Source organism: Pteropus medius, unplaced genomic scaffold (assembly GCF_902729225.1).
Source record: "Pteropus medius unplaced genomic scaffold, Ma_sr-lr_union100, whole genome shotgun sequence".
Classification (NCBI taxonomy): domain Eukaryota; kingdom Metazoa; phylum Chordata; class Mammalia; order Chiroptera; family Pteropodidae; genus Pteropus; species Pteropus medius.
The window spans coordinates 15,272,202-15,288,846 of record NW_024354499.1 but is presented as its reverse complement, the minus strand read 5'-3'; the positions used below and the strand labels follow the sequence as shown (position 1 = coordinate 15,288,846).

General features: G+C 40.4%; 1 protein-coding gene and 1 pseudogene across 4 annotated transcripts in view; one reads left to right on the top strand and one right to left on the bottom strand.

The window, feature by feature from the left end:
* The window catches only part of REEP1 (receptor accessory protein 1), a 109,791-nt gene that overhangs the window by 59,775 nt on the left and 33,371 nt on the right, over positions 1–16,645 (top strand). For all 4 annotated transcript variants that reach the window (XM_039852373.1, XM_039852370.1, XM_039852371.1 and 1 more), the window contains exons 3-5: positions 4,717–4,793; positions 10,455–10,575; positions 13,315–13,428. In XM_039852373.1, the coding sequence (XP_039708307.1) occupies positions 4,717–4,793; positions 10,455–10,575; positions 13,315–13,428 (312 nt within the window). The remainder of the gene's footprint in view (positions 1–4,716; positions 4,794–10,454; positions 10,576–13,314; positions 13,429–16,645) is intronic.
* On the bottom strand, positions 2,154–2,729 carry LOC120594471 (GTP-binding nuclear protein Ran-like; annotated as a pseudogene).

Genomic DNA, 16,645 nt, shown 5'->3' with positions numbered 1-16,645 from the left:
GTTCCAGAAGTTTTTCTATAAGTTCTTTTGGATTTTTTACATAGGCAGTCATGCCATCTGCAGCAGTTTAATCTGTTTCTTCTCAGTCTGTATACCTGTCTTTTTTATTTCATGTGTTATTGCATTAGGTAGGACTTCCAGTATGATAATGAATAGGGGTGATAAGAAGAGACATCTTTGCCTTGTTCCTGATATGAAGGGGAAAGTATCTAATTTCTCACCATTAAATATATTAGCTGTAGGATTTTTGAAATGTTCTTTATCAAGTTAGGGAGATCTCCCTCTATTCCTACTTTGCTAAGAGTTTGTATCATAAATTGGTGTTGGATTTATTAATTATTGATTCAATTTTGTAATAGAGTTGGGCCCTTTCCAAACTTTGAATTGCATTGTCTTTTTATTTTTGAGTTGTAAGAATTCTTTATATATTTGGATACAAGTACCTTATCAGATATTGATTTTCAAATATTTTCTCCCCTTTCGTGTGTTGTCTTTTCACATTTTTAAGCAAAGTAGAAGCAATACTTTTTGTAGCAATTTTTTTTCAATGATTTGTACATTATCCCCATATTAAACAAGCAGCTTCCAAAATTTAACTGTTACATTTAAGGGTCAGAATGTCATACTTGCATTCTATGTAAGGTTACAAACAACACATATTCCTTATGTTAAATTATTTGAATGAAAGTTTTCATCCCGATTATGGTAACTTTTCCCATCTCAGACTGTTAAAATCTGTTTCTGAATTGAATATAGCATATACAGCAATGCAAATCTGTAAGTGAATCTACTGATAGCAGTTTTCTCAGTCTTAATAAATTGAAATTTATTTAGTTCTACCCTTTTTATCTTATATTTTCATATATTTAAGTGATCTTTTCCTAACTTTTTAGGTAAAAAAGTAATCATTTAAGGAAAATTAGACATCTAAAGAACTGCAGTACTTATGAGCAAATAGATCTTATTTTTAAGACACCTAATTGTGATAGTACAGTGTCATTGGGATCAAACTCAGGCCAGAGAGACCCAGTTCATTTTTGAATGTGGAAAGCACACAAAAGATAAATGATTAATCTAATAAAAGTTTTACAGTCTGTTTCATATTATTGAGAAGCATTCTAAGATCTACTTTTCTGTTGTAGTAGTATTTCTGGTTATTTTGTCTATGTCCTTGCACTGCACACAAAAATCATTAAGAAAAAAAATAAAGCTGCAGTGCATCTAACTTAAATCCTTAATTTTCGGTAACTTTAAAGCTTAGGAGCACTTGAAAGCAACAGGTAAATATGGAATATCTTCTTAAAATGTGAACTTTACATTAAATATGTAGCATTAAAACAAAAAACAAATAAATGCTTAATTTATATTCATTTTTAACAGATGAGACTTCCCTCAAGCTGCTGCTATCATTTGTATGGTTTTATTCATCCAACTTTTAAAAGCTCTGTATTAGCACATGGTTACTTTTGCCATAAAATAAAAGCAATTATAATTCTTAAAATATGTATTTGAAATGTCTAAAACTCATACTATTTTTATTCAGGTCACATAAAACTCTTCCCTAGGTTATACTACCTATCCAAAAGGCAGGTGGAGTAGTGTTATTTTAGCTTAACTGCATTGATAATATTTATAGCTCCTAACAACTTACCAAATAAAATACTGTTGACCTCTGTCATATCATTTGTGTGAAATGATTCAAATGTACAAAAAATAAAGACACAGGAAGAATTTAATCGAATAGATCTAATAGTAAAGGCAATCTAAATAGTAAACAGCACAGCTTTCCTAATTAGTGATTTTAAAATACTTGTTAAACAAGGGACGAGTTCACTTGCTTAGATATTTGAAATACAACTTTATTCTGATTCTAAACAAAAAGGAATGGGAATGACAATAATAAGATTTCACCAGTGAATATTGTGATGTGATTGTAGCCTTATATCTGAAACTCAATACGGAAACATCTGTGTTCCAAAACAGCTAAATATGCAGATCCAAAAAATGAAAGTACTTTTTTTAACTGCCACATTCACTCCAAAGCCCATTTATCTCCTTTAGCATCCCGAAAATTAAGCACATGTTCTGCTTAGCTGTATATTAAAGTGACAGACACGCGGCACCACTGGCATCAAGGACAGTTGCCTATAAAACTATAGACTTCTTATGCCGGGTTCCAGCTTTACTTTATCCTTATCTGGAAGAGCAGTTGTCTGAGCAACCTCCGGATCATACTCATACTGTGCAGCCAAAGCTGGGTTTGTGGCGAGCTCTGGTGGGGCAAGAGCAGGCCCAGCAACAAACTCCAAGTTTGGATCACCAATTTGTTTTCTAGCAAGCCAGAGGAAGGGCTTTTCAAAGTTTGCCTTAACTTTCCTGTCCTTAAGATTCACTCATTGCCACACAACATGATGGGGATGTTTTCACATACTTGTACCAGATCGCTATGCCTTGTGATTCTGAAGTTATATCAGAAATTCTCGAAGTTATATCAAACATTATAATGGCACCCTAGGCTTGGATGTAATACCTGTCTATCAGTCCACTAAACTTCTCCTGACTGGCTGTGTCCCATACAGTGATAGGAGAAGGACCTTAACGCCCAAGGTAGCTATATACTTCTCGAATTCACCAGTCAGATGACATTTCATGAATGTAGTTTTTCCAGTTCCACCATCTCCAACCAGTACAAGTTAGAACTGAAGTTGGGGTTCTCCTTTGGCAGCCATCATGATGTTACTTCCAGAAGCGTCTCCGGACCCATCTGACTAAGAGCTGGAAAGATGGTGGAAGCCAACTTTTGACATCCTTGTTGGTGTTCTGTGAAATAAAAAGTTTTATATTTTGACAGAGTCTAACTTATCTATTTTTTCATTTGTCGCTTGTGCTTTTGGTGCCATATCTAAGAAACCATTGCCTAATCCAAAATCACAAGAAATCAGCCATATTTTCTTGGTAAGAGTTCTTACATTTAGGTTTCCAATCCATTTTGAGTAAGTTTTTGTATATGGTGTGAGGTATAAGTCTAACTATATTCACATGTGGACATCTAGTTGTCTCAAAACAGATTATACTTTTTAAGGTCCTTGTGCATTAATTGTAACATCTAGGTCATCTGTGACTCTGTCTCTATTTACCAGTTTTTCTCTTGACCATGAATTATATTTTCCTATTCCTTCATATGTGTACTTTTTAAATTGTTTACTGAAACTCTGGATTTATGTTGCCTTCTTGTAAAGAATGTTAAGTTTTGTTCTACCAGGTAGTTAAATTTGTCTTGACATCGTGGTAGGTAGGTTTTACATTTTGTAGGGGCAGGTGTATTTCAGTTTTGCCCTTAGTCCTATAGCTAATATCTTAGATGTAATTTTTATTCCTAAGGTATGGCCTTTGAGATGTTTTAGTGGAAATTTCCAAGCTCCTCTAACTTAATGGGGCTTGAACTCCAAACCGTTTCTCCTACAGGGGGAAGAAACTGAATCTCTGCTTAACTCTTTCAGCTTTCCAGCTTTTTATTTTTTTTTACTCAGCCATTTTGGAGTACTACTACCTGATTCTTTGCAATTCAGGGACCAGCCAAGGATTTGAAGGGAATTTATATGTGGATTTGGGGGCCTGCCTCCTTATGGCTTCATTCTTTATGGAATTTTTCCTTCTCAATTTTCAGCATCTCTCCAGCAGTCTCAAATGCCATTCTTTAATTCCTCAGCAAAATAAGACCGTGAATTTCTTTTTGAGTTCTGTCTGCCCCATGATTGCAGGTTGGGGAGTATCCCAGTCACATCAGCATAGATCTATCCTGGTATGGTTCCTTTATTTCAAGGGTTGAATCCCTTTCATTTTCTGTCAGCTTTTGATGGCTTTCTAGTGCCTTTTAACAGTTGTTTTAAAATATTTTGTTCAGGATTTATTATCATTATTATCAGGAGGGTTAGTCCAATACAAACTACCCCACCATTACCAGAAACGAGGAGAAGACTAAGGAATTTGAACTTTATTCTGCAGGCTGGAAGATTTTAAATTTAAGAGTGGTCTGATGAGTTCATGCTTTTAGAAAATTAGTATGGAGATGATTTATAGCATGGGTTGGTGAGAGGAAAATCAAGAGATAAGGGAAGCAGTTAGGAGACACTCTTGCAGTAGTTCAGAAGAGAGGAGACCAAGGCCTCAACTCTGGAAGAGAGGCAGTGGAAATGGAAATGGATGGTCATGTAGGACAGATTTTTTTAAAAGGTCCAATTTTTGCAAGAGGCTGTGGGGCTTTCCCACAGAAAATATTCTTAGGTGGCCAGTAGAATTACCACCGTTCCATCCCAGAGAGTCTATTCTTGTTAAAGTTCATTCCAGAGTGTGTCTCTGTGAAGACTTGGAGTTTCCTCACCTGGTATTAGTCTTGGAAAAATGGCCTGACTGCATCCTCAGTCACTCCTGGTCTGCAGGTCTCCCTGGCTCACCTAGGGTCTATTGAAGGTCACCTAGGGTCTACATTGACCTTGAGCCTGGGCAAGTTGTGGAAACAGCCTGTTTGCCTCCAGCCCCAAGGTCTAGAATGGAACTAGACATGAGCTGGGGAAGGATAGGGAGAAGGAGTTACAAATGCAGGATATACTGCCTGGACATGCCTGAGCATCCACTGTCTAAGCCTTTTCTTCTAATGTTGGGCAGCCATTTATCCTTGACCTTCTCTTCCAGCTTTGTGGCTTTTTTGTTCAACAGGTCAAATGGATGATGTACTGGATTATATTTGCACTTTTCACTACAGCGGAGACATTCACCGACATCTTCCTTTGTTGGTAAGTACTTCAAAAATTGGGACTTTTCAAGAGAAGATACTGCCTAGTGTCTGGGGAGAGGTGGGAAAAGTGTAAAAGCAGTCTCAAACCTTACTTCAGAAAAGAGAGGCAGGTACAGGGATGTTAACTGGCATATTTTTAATAAGTCTATAAAGTTGTTCTTCACCTAAATATTTATTGAATGACCTTGTAAGACCAGGCTTTGTTCTTATAATGGTACGATGGTGGACACGATAAACACAATTCCTTGATTAAAGGAGTTGGTAAAGAAGCATTCATTATATACATATATATATAAGCATAAATAGATCTATTTTTAAATGGCCACATAGAATTTCATGATATAGATGGACCACAATTTACTTAATCAATCTCCTTTTGACAGATAATTTTTTTCTTATAAACAATGAAGCTATTACAGCAGTGGAGCAAGTAAAAATCATGAGCTAGTTCTATGTATTGTATACTGTTTCTTAGGTGAAAGAGACTGTGAATAGTACATAATATCCTGCTTCTATTTCAAGGAATTGAGTTTGTCCGTGCATATGTAAATGTACTAAAAGTAGTGTGGAAAATATCCATCTGTTAACCAGGGTTATTTCCACAACTGTACCATGGTTCAAATCTTGGGATTGGTTTAACATTTGCTATGTTATATGAATGTTTTACCATGATTGAATATCATCAGAAAAAAATAATAGATATTTCCATTTTGAAGGAAGAAGTCCTTACCCAAAAAGAGTCAGTATGAACTTTCTATCCAGGCTGTCCCAGGCCAAGGGCCAGACCTAAACACCACTTCTCTGCATCCTGTTTGGGTCAGTGGCCTTAATGGTTTTAGTATGTTTTGTTTTGTTTTGTTTTGTTTGCCGAAGGAGCTTGGCTTTTCATCTCCACTGGGAGAAGTAGATGTCTCAGCCATTGTGGCCTCGAACTATAGGGGAGGAATCTGGATTATCCAATTTAATATGCTTGTGTCATCCTGCATTGCCCTACGACCGATCAACAACTGACTCAGGACGGGCTGAATCTCCAGGAGCAGAGAAGGAACTCTGCTGAGCCATTCTTTGTCTTTCCCAGGCCTCAGGGGGTGACACTAAGAGTCAAGCCCCATTTGATACAGACCTCCACCAGGGAGGCCCCTGTCTGTCCTGTGCAGATGAGGGTAACAGGCCAGGGCTAGTGAGGACTATGCAATAGATTTAACAACATGGACGGCTCATGTTCTCCAGTTTTCCCTTTTAGCAATATCCTCTGTCTGGTGCTGGGCGGCCTCCTGCTGTCCTCTTGTCTTTTTTCATGAACACCAGTGGGGATTGCATTAATCTTATGAGCTCTTTCTCAGGTATATAGGCGTTCCAGCTTTGCCGCTTTTGGCTAAATGGGAACCCTGTCCGATGGTGGGTGTGCCCCTCCCTGGTAACTGCAATATGTCCTTATCCATGGCCTTGAAATTTTAGAGTTTTATACCTAATAAATGCTCAAAAACCATTTTCAGACTTAATTTGATTTTGATTTGGGGAGGTGTACTAGTTCTCTATTACTGCTGTAACAAATTGCCACAAATTTAGCAGCTTAAAACAACAGACATTTATTATTTCACAGTTTCTCTGAGTCACAAGTCCAGGTAGAACCAACTGAGTCCTCTGCTCAGGACTTCACAAAGCCAAAACTAGTGTGTGGACCAGCCTAGGCTCTTATCTGCAGGCTCCGGGGGAGAGTACACTTCCAGGCTCATTCATGTGGTTGGCGGAATTCAGTTCCTTGTGGCTGTAAGATTGAGGTCCCTATTTCTCTGATATATGCCACCCCCTTTACCTTCATGCCAACAGTGACATATGGAATTCTTTTCATGTTTAGAGTGTCTGTCTTTTGTTTTTGCTTTTAAGGGATCATGTGATTAGATTAGGTCTACCCCAATAATCTAATATAATCTCCCTATCTTAAAGGCAGCCGATAATAATCTTAATTACATCTATAAAATCCCCTTTTCCGTATTAAGAGAACATATTTATGGGAGTAACACCGGAATGAGAAGGTCATGGGACAAAAATTCTGCCTACCATAGGAGGGCATTTGATACCTGGTGTATTTGGAGCATGCGTGCATGTATGGGTAGAATGACCCTCTCTTCCTGATCCACATAGTGGCTTCATCGGGTTCCTCTTAGCTGGAGCTGTCCAGGCAGTTTCTGGGTGGGAAATGAGGGCCCCTTGCCCCTCTTCTGGTGCCCTGAGCTCCACTTCTTCAGGAAGGTAATCATGGGAACCTTTCCTGCCTGCTTTAGCCCGCAGCCTGGTCATGACCTCAGCCTGCTTTCTCTTTTTGTGCTAACCTGCAGTATTACAGATCATAGCCTTTTCTGGGAGAATCCTCCCTCTCCCTTTTCCCTCTGATCCTGGGAGTAGGCACAGGATAGGCAGAGCCCTGTGTCCCTTCCAGAAATATGGACACCAGCCTAGCAGCTGTGTACTCTCTTTAAGATAAAAAAGGAAAGCTTCTGTCCTAAAATGGACCCTTGGCTTCCCAGAAGCATCTTTAACTTCTGTTCACTTCCAGGACTGGAGCTCGTTCCTCATGTTGTATTTTCCCTCGCTCTTCCCCTGCGCCCGTTTCCCTCTTCCCACCTCTCCCTTAGGGCAGTACCCGCTTCACAGTTAACTTTTTAACAACTTTCTATCTTGATGAAAACAGTAATTTTAGCATGGTGGCTTGTTTCACAATTTGTGTAAGTGATTTCATTTAGTTTTTAAAAAATTATAAAATACTACATGCATATGGCAGAATAAAATTGAGACACACTAAAAAGTAAGTCTCTCTTCTCCTAGTCTTTACCCCCTCGCCCAGAGGTAGCACTGTTAAAAGTTACTTGTGTTTTCTTCCAAAAATTTTCTGTACACATTAATTGCCTGTATTTTTGACAGTTTCATCAGTTGACCAACCCCCTTAGAAAATATTCACCCCTCTGGAGTATGAAGTAGGGGTTGTACTGGGATGTCAGGGGGACTACAGCTGCCCCAGGCAGCCCAGTGCTGTGCATGTGGAGGAAATGTGGTGGGTGAATCTGGCCTTTTCTCTTCAAACGCATCCTAGAGGTCAGGACCATTCAAGGGTGTATCCTCTCAGAACAAGCAGGGTCCTTTCTTGGGTGAAGGCTGGGAATGGTGTTGGTAGGATGCTGTAAGCAGGCTTAGTTGGTGGTGATTTTATGGTAGAGCCCTCAAGGCCTCTGGGAAACACAGTATCTGAGTGGCCCAACCTGAGGACCCTTACGATCCCTGGCAAGGGCCCGGACCTGGTGTGATAATTAGGGGTTATCTTGAAATAATCCCAAGTACTAGCGCATTGCGGGGGTGAGGCGGTGGGAAGTAAGGTATAGGAGGGGAGTTTGGAAAGTGACTGTGTGTGTATGGGGAGTTAAGGGAGTCATAGATACCCACGTGATTGTATTTCTTAGCCCCAGTCTACTTCTGGAAGAATACCCAAGAAACTTATGATGTTTTTGCTTTTGGAAAAGGGACTACAGGTCTGAGATGGCAAGAGACTCTTTGTATGTGTTTTGGACATTTAGAATTTTTTTTTCCATTCGTCTTTGTTTTTTTTTTTATTTAGCTTTTGAAGGCAAGGAATCAGGAGACTTCTATGAGGGAAGGAGTGGGTGGAGCTGCAGATTTCAGGTCTGTGTGAGAGTTAGAGAGCTCTGAAATGACTCGCTAGAAATTGCTCTTTATTTTTTTGGCTCCCTTATCTGAGAGAATGCCTGGAAGGAATTTACCTTTCTGATTTCCCAAACTAGCATCATGTTTTAGGGAACCCAGGATTTGTTTTAATCAGGTGTAATAAGACACACAGACATGGAAATGACTGTCGTAAAGGAAGCAGTTTGTTATACTCACAGATCCCTAGGAAGACACACAGCATGCTACACAGGAGGCAGAGGTAGGAAATGTGGGGAGGAGCCTATACTGTGGTTTACGTGGAAGGAACAGGCAAGGCAGGGTAAGCAGTTTTAGGGTTGGCTGTCTGGTTCCCTTCCCTGGAGTAATTAGGGCAGATGGGTAGTGACCCAGAGTGTGAGAGCCCAATAAAGGAGCTGGTCTCAGGGTATGGGCTCTGGATTAGTTGGTTTGCATATGAAAGGAACACTTGCAGGTGAGTTGTTTACTATCTTTAGGAATTGACTAATCCTGGGAAGTATCTTCAGAGTCAGCAAGGCCCCAAGATGTCAAAGCATCAGAATAGAGAAAATAAAAAGATATGGTTAATAGACATCAAGACAGCCAAATATGGTTGCACAGGTTGTTCATAGCACAAGATATCTGGCCAAAGAGAATAGTGGTGCTGAAATTCAGATGAAGCCCTGTTAGTAATCCGTGTGCTTGCAGGACTGCATCCAGAAGGGGCTGGCCTTTTCTGTTGCGTACAAAGTTGCCACAGGAGTTGGCAGAGGCCTTTTATGCCACTTGCCTCAGATTGCCATTCTGTATTTGTGATTATTTACTTGATCTCTGTTTCCCAGACTAGACTGTGAAGAGACATAGTATTGGAATGGTGGGGAGACTACAACCGCCCCAGGCAGGATCACTTCCAATGATGTTAGACTCTTGTCTGTTTTTTCCCCTAGACTGGGAGCTCTGAGAGGGCAAAGAGCAGGTCTTCTTTGCTCACCATTGTCACTTCAGCACAAGGTGCCACGTGTAGGTACCGGATACATTATGGAGTGAATAAATAAACAGTATCCAGGACCTCTGACCCCAGAATTGTATTTTGGCGTGCCCAGAACTCTTCTTCCTTTAGGCGCCTGCCATTAACTTGAACGGGGTAAATAACATTCCCTCTCCTGGCAAGACCTCGGTTCCTGTCCCTACCTCTTTTAGGGCTGAGAAGACTGCCAAGAAGGGCAGGCTTTTTTTCTCAGTAAGGAGTTTCTTTATCTGTTCTGCCCTGTTGCAAATCATCTGAGTGTTTGTCCCTCCTTGGCCGCCAGTGAAGAGTGAATGACTGACTGGATACCGAAGTCTGGGGCTGGGTCATCTGCTCCAACCTCAATGAGCGGAGCCCAGCAGGAAGTGCCAGCTACTGCCGGTCACAGCTGGAGGGTGATTGCTGGAAGGAACCTGGGTTCCCAGTTTGCTCTGGCAACAAAAGAAAACATGAACCAGTTTTCAAAACAGGCCTTGGGCTTGAGCTGTGTGTGTGTATGTCATAGTGCAATACTTCTCTCCCTGACGCTACCTTAATTCCAGCCTGCATTTCTGTAGAAATGCTAATCGGCTGGAGGAATTCTGTCTGAGACTTGAGTAATTTCTGGTCTGACTGGGGACAAAGAGATTTGGAGATCCCCCACCCTCTTCCTTGGATATATAGGGTGCTGGAACTTGGGGCATGCTTAAGATGCATTCGAGAAAACTAGAAAGCTCCAATCTTCTTGTTGCAGTGCCATTTCAATAAACCTTTCTTCATTCCAAATTCTGATATATTAAATATTTCATGCGCCAAACACATAGACCTTATGTCTGCAACATGTGCATGTACCTTCATGGGTGGGAAAAGGAGGAATCTGGGGGGTCTCGCATCCATGTGCCAGATCTTGTCCTTCACAGGCCTAGGGCAGTGTTGCCAAGACCCTAACAGGAATGTGTATTTCTCATCTCTCTCCAGGTTTCCATTCTATTATGAACTAAAAATAGCGTTTGTAGCCTGGCTGCTATCTCCCTACACAAAAGGCTCCAGCCTCCTGTACAGGAAGTTTGTACATCCCACGCTGTCTTCAAAAGAAAAGGTAATTTATGCTGCTCAGATTTTCACTCCTTCCAGTGAGTGAAAAAATGTAAAAATGATAAATAAAAAGGGCAATTATTTTATTGCAGGAGACCTTTCATTGGCTCTTAATTTGGCCCCAACAGGTTCTTCCTTCTAATCTTTTTGTTTAAGTCTATTTTTCTGACATGTTTGGGAATAGTTGTGAAGTTCTCAGAAAGATGTTATTTGTCATTATTTATTGTAAAACATTTCCATAAACTGAAACAACAGAAAAGATTCACTCATAATTCAACTTCTCAAACTGAATCTCCTTCCTTTTATCATGCTCAGCCCCTAACCTTTTGTAGATATGATTTTCACATAGACTATGAAAAAACACTTTTAAAACTTAACATAGATAGGAAAGCTGAAGCACAGAGAGATTAAATGACTTGAACTTGTACCCAGATAGTTACAAAGACTGAAATATAATAAATTGCTAGTACAATGTTTGCTTTATTGTTCAATGGTAAAATATATTCTACCAACAAAATACCTGTTATTTTGGTAATTACCGGTTGGTAAGTATTAATGAGAATAGTCATAATAATTTGTTTCACGCTATTTATCTTTTGTGTTTATTTTGCTTCACAGTACTTCACAAACATCTTTAAAATGAAAATGTAGATTTGTCTAATGTCAGAGATGGAAAAAATAAGACAAGGAGAAATTGCAGGGAAGGATCAAAAATAACTAAGAATTCAAGTAAAAATTACAACTTTTATCTCTTGAAAAAAATTTAATTCCAAAGTACTTATAATGTTGCTATTTATATTGTTATTTTTTAACGTCTCCATTGAACCTTGTCTGGCAAATTTTTTTTTAATGGATTGTTCTATTTTTTTAAAGATTTCATACAGTAATGAATGCAAAGTCCATTAAAATAAATATTACCGCTATCTTATTAATTTGTTTGATAACTTTTTTTTCAAAGCATACCAGTCTCTGTAACTTTTCTTTAAAATTAAATTTGAAGTGCACCAAAAGTCTCAAATATCAAAAAACAACTCAACATAGATACAGTATTTATATTCTGAAATCGTAAACATGTTTGCACAAAATTAATTTTTACATGGTCTTCATAATGATCCATGAGCACCACCATGAATGGGTTTTAGTTCTTTCTTTTGACTTATTATCTTAGAATAAATTCCTGTGGCATTATCGGTTCTAAATTGTATAATTCATTAATATATTATATGACTTTCTAAACTGATTATGTGATAGGATTCTTTAACATAAAACAGGAGCCGTGTAGGTGGCTTTGTATGTTAATTTGTATTATTTCTGAAAGTTGAATACTTTGGACTTCTATGAGAGGGCTTTGGGGAACATATTAGTTGGATGAGCAGACTGCTATAGACATTTCTGAGAATCCTTTTAGGAGCTAGGACACAGCACTTCCTGTCTTGAAAGGGTAGGTTTTGAGGAATGGTGATCCCTCTCTTGACCTGGTTATCAAATTCCTGTTTTTCCTACCTTCCTTTCCCCAAAGGCTAGCTTTATCTTGAAGCTGCCACTGTAATTTCCATTGAAGTGAGGTGACTGACCTTAAAGAGCCGCCAAGAATTGCTTCCAGAGTCAGTCAGGGGTCATGGCGATAACTTACTGTGGTGACTTCCTGGAGAAGCTTCAACAAGGAATGAGCAGGCGTTGACTATCCCACCTGTGAACCTCACAGCAAAGGAAGTACACTAATGTTTTGAGTGTACTTCAAAGGAGACGGAGGCCAAATGTCATTGTCTTACTTAACTCTGAAATGAGCTACTATGAGTATACAACAGCTGTTATATATAACAAAACAATCTAAAACAAACAAAAAGAATAAGCCAGAGTTGATCCAAGTTTGAACTAATTGATATTTTACTTGGTTTTGTTCTCTGAAGGTGACTTCAGTCATCTTTCCCACCTTCTCTTTACCTTGTGGTATGATGCTGGATGACTTCTGATATCTGCCTTTATTTCATTATCTGCAAAATGATCTCCCTTATCAAGAAAAATAACACCTATCTCTGTGTCCTAATCCTGCCCATAGTTATACACAGGGGGAGATATTTGGATATAGTATAAAATAGCTATACAATAATACAATTTTAGAGCTGTAAGAGCCCAACCCCTTGGAGATAAGGAAGATGACATTGGTTCTCATTTATCGAAACCAGCCACAGTGTCAGATGCTTTAGCGGAGTGACCTCATGTAACCCTCACTGTGTTCCACCAGTTAGGTGCTATCACTGTCCTCATTTTTCGGAAGACAGAAGTGTGTGTAGAGGCTAGGTACTTGTCAAGGTCTGACAGCCAGTTAGTGGCAGGTCTGAGGTTAAACAGTTCTTGGAATTCTCTGCACCGCATGTTTCTTCAGTGTCTTGGAGAGTGGTTGTGTGTAGAATGACAGAATTGTCTACATTCAGGACCCCCTGGAGCCTCCCTAGAAAGCTAGAGGACTTTAGGGACAATCCTAAGGTACTGCTTGAAGAAAAACCTTCCCGGGTCAGTAAACTGCTGTTTTTTCAAAATTCTGTTTTCCACTCCCATGTACTTCCTATGTGTGTCTTCCCTCCTCCTATCTATACACTCCCACCCAAAGTGCCTCTGACTTCAGGTCCAGTGAGAACTAGTGACTAGGCAAGGTGCCAAGCCCTCCCTCAGGAGAAAGGAGAAAGAACAGACATCTATCTGAACCTTCCAATTCAGTGTGCCTCTGTTTTTCCTTTGACAGGAAATTGATGATTGCCTGGTTCAAGCAAAAGACCGAAGTTATGATGCCCTTGTGCACTTCGGGAAGCGAGGCTTGAATGTGGCGGCCACGGCGGCAGTGATGGCTGCTTCCAAGGTACTGTGCTGGGCCCTGACCAGCATGACTGCATGAGCATCTCAGTCCCTCTAGCCTGCCTTGCTCTTCACCTGTGCAGCTCGCACAAGACAAGCTAAGGACCAGTCAGTGGTTCCTTATCCTTTTTGGGGTCCCTTTGAAAATCTGACAGGAAAAAATGGTGAATCCTGACCCAGAAAATTGTGTGTGCTTGCACGCACGATGCATGTAATATTAAGAGGTTTCCAGAGCCCCTGAAGCTCACTTCTAGGTCCTACGTTAAAAATTGCTTGGAGCTTAGGCCTAGGAGAAAAGGAAGAGGGGAGAGCTTCTCTGCAGCTTCCCAGGGTACATACACACTGGGAGAGTCACCTAAACTCGAAACGAATGGACACATGGAGAGACTACCTAAGTAATGGGTGGACTCCACACTCAATTGCCCAGCAGATCCAGGGGAAGGAACCTAGGCTCCCAGAGTATATTGAGTGGCTGAAACATGGAGGGAGAGGATGTGTTAGCAGCAGCAACTAGAGATGGAGGAGCTTTGAAATATACATGGTCTTTTGGGATATTGTGATATAAAATTTACTTCCTTCTCTTTTCTTTCTTTTTTTTTTTTTTTACTTCCTTCTCTTTTCCATCCAGCCCTGTGCATAGGTCCTCTGTGTTCCTTCCTAGCTTCTTCTCACATCATATTCTCCTTATCATTGTGTCAGTTTCTCATTATGTGCTCAGCCCTGAAAAATTAAATTACTCTAGTGTTTGCCCTAGTGTTTCCTAGTGACAACCCCTTGCCCCAAATTTACATGTGGAATAGGGGTCTAAAGTCAGCTGGAGGTGGAAGAAGGGCAGTTATGTTAAGGTTTGGGAAATGCAATATTTAGGAGGTGAGTTGTATTAGCAAAGGGAAGGTTTAAGTCCTGGGTGGTGATGTGAGGGTATTACCAGAGAGTGGGGATCCTCTCCCGGCGTGTTGTCAAGGTTCTTGATGTCTCAAACAAAGAATTGAGCAATACACCGAAATACAGCAAAAAAAGGAAAGCTTTATTAGGAGGGAAAGTACACTTCTAGATGTGAAAGTGAGCCTGAGCAAGAGAAGCATGGCTCAGAAGGCCTGGTAACAAAGCCTTTGGGGTTTTTATCTGTATTTGCTGTGAGTGGTTACTTTTCTTAGAGGGGTGGGCTTCTTTGATTGACAACTAAGATTGACAGGACTCAGTGATTCATCGTTTGCTTTCTACACGTGTTCATTCCCAGAATTCAGTCTGTTATAATGATATTAATGAACTTCTGGGCATATGCATCATATTATAATGATAGTACAATGAGGCTCAGATGAGTTGAAGGTCGTTGGGTCTTCATTACGCAGGTGCAGGTGACTGGCTTAAACTGATACCTAATGCTCTGCTTACTTGTTTCTTTGTAGAAGTTACTTTTAGCCCAAAAATGCCTTCTGGCTTGCTTAATTGTGGGCAGATTAGGCCAGAACCCTTCTAGGATAGGATAACCTTAGTGTCTTTGCAGGCAGACTTCCCTGCCTAACTCTTTTCTAAGAGCCATGAACCCCCCTTATTATTAGTATGGATGCTGAGGGATGGAAGGTCTCTTCTGTATCTGCTTCCTGCTGAGAACGGTTGTAGTCCCTGCCTATTGGGGTTTCATGGAGCTCTTTCCCTTTCTGCCTTAGGGCATGGTCTTGGGCTTCTTGCTGAAGTGCTGCCTCAGTCCCTTGACAAGGAAAAGAAGATACGAACTTGTTATTTAAATCATATATCTATTAATTTCTATTATTGATTTGCTTATTAAGTGAGTAAAGGGAAATAGGCTTGGTTAATATATTTTTTAAAGAGTAAAAAAAGACCTTTGGCCTAAAGTCCCCACCCCTCTCAGACTCTAAGGGCCCTGTCTGGCCTTAACACCATTTCTGCTAACAATGAGCAGATGACCCTTATCAATAGCCAGAGGATATGAATTACCAGTGTTGGGGCAATTATCAGGATTTAAGAGAGAAGGCCTTTTCTCTGAAGAAAGGAGGAAAGAAAGCTTAACTAGGTTTACTAAAAAAGATTAAGAACTCTGCAAGACATGTCTCCTATCATTTCCTGCTAAAAGATTAAGAATTTTACAAATGATGTCCTGTATCAAAGATTCTTAGGAAGGAGCGGGTAGAGCTGTGAAAGGATTTGGAAGAGGGCAATTAATGCTCCATGGGCTTCAAGTGGATGGTGTGATGGAGGGTGCTGACCACCACCAGCTGGATCAGGAAACCAAGCTGGATTTTCTATGCCCTGAACCAGGGAAAAGCACATTAGAAGCAATTTGGGCAGAAAAAGTTAGCACCCAGGGCTCAGTTCGTGTTTGAAAATCACCTTTCACTTGATTTCAAGTTCTACAGACAAAGGCTGGGAGAGAGAGGAGAACAAAGAGGGATGATTCCTATTTCGGAGAAGGACCAGCTTCTTCTGTAACACAGAAATTCATACAGCTGGTACCTGGAGGGGACTTGCCCACCTTAGTACAATAGCTGCTGCCAGGGTGATGGGACCCAGTGAGTATCTTTGGAGATGTCAACATAAGAAATGTACAAACCTGTAGAGAATTTTTATGAGTTAATTTGAGCCAAACTGGTAACAGTTGCTGGGAAGCAAAATCTCAATGGATTGAGAAAATCCTCCAAAGAATGGCTGTTTTTATGTGGCCCCTTTTATATCTACAGAGAAGACATTCCGCTTTGGTATCCTGAGGATATATCAGGATTTACAAAGAGCAGTAGATTCCAAGATCCTTCTGTTTGAGATGCAACCATATTATGCTCTTATTTTTAAGCTGAAAGAAGAGAACTCAGAATTGCTAACTTCTGAATTCATCAGGCCAGCTTTACAACTTAAAGCTATACAGACCTTCCCTCGTTCCTCTGTCCACCGCATCTCCTCTGCTTCTGAAGCTTGAAGGAAGAGGGGTTACTGCACTTTACTCAGCTCAGTCACAGAACATAAATATGGTATATTTATCAGGTTGGCTCGATATCCATCACCTGGCCACTCAACCACATGTGTGTAAATTTTATTCTGACAATAATTTTGTAGGGCCATCCTTCTCCAGGTCTGCATCAAGCTGGAGCCTCCAGTCTCTTGATACCATTTTGGCCAGTCACCACCAGCTCCTCTGAGCACCTGGGGAAGCCCACGAGCCCAGGACTCCAGCCAGGCACCTACAACTAAACCTGAAAGAAGCTCCA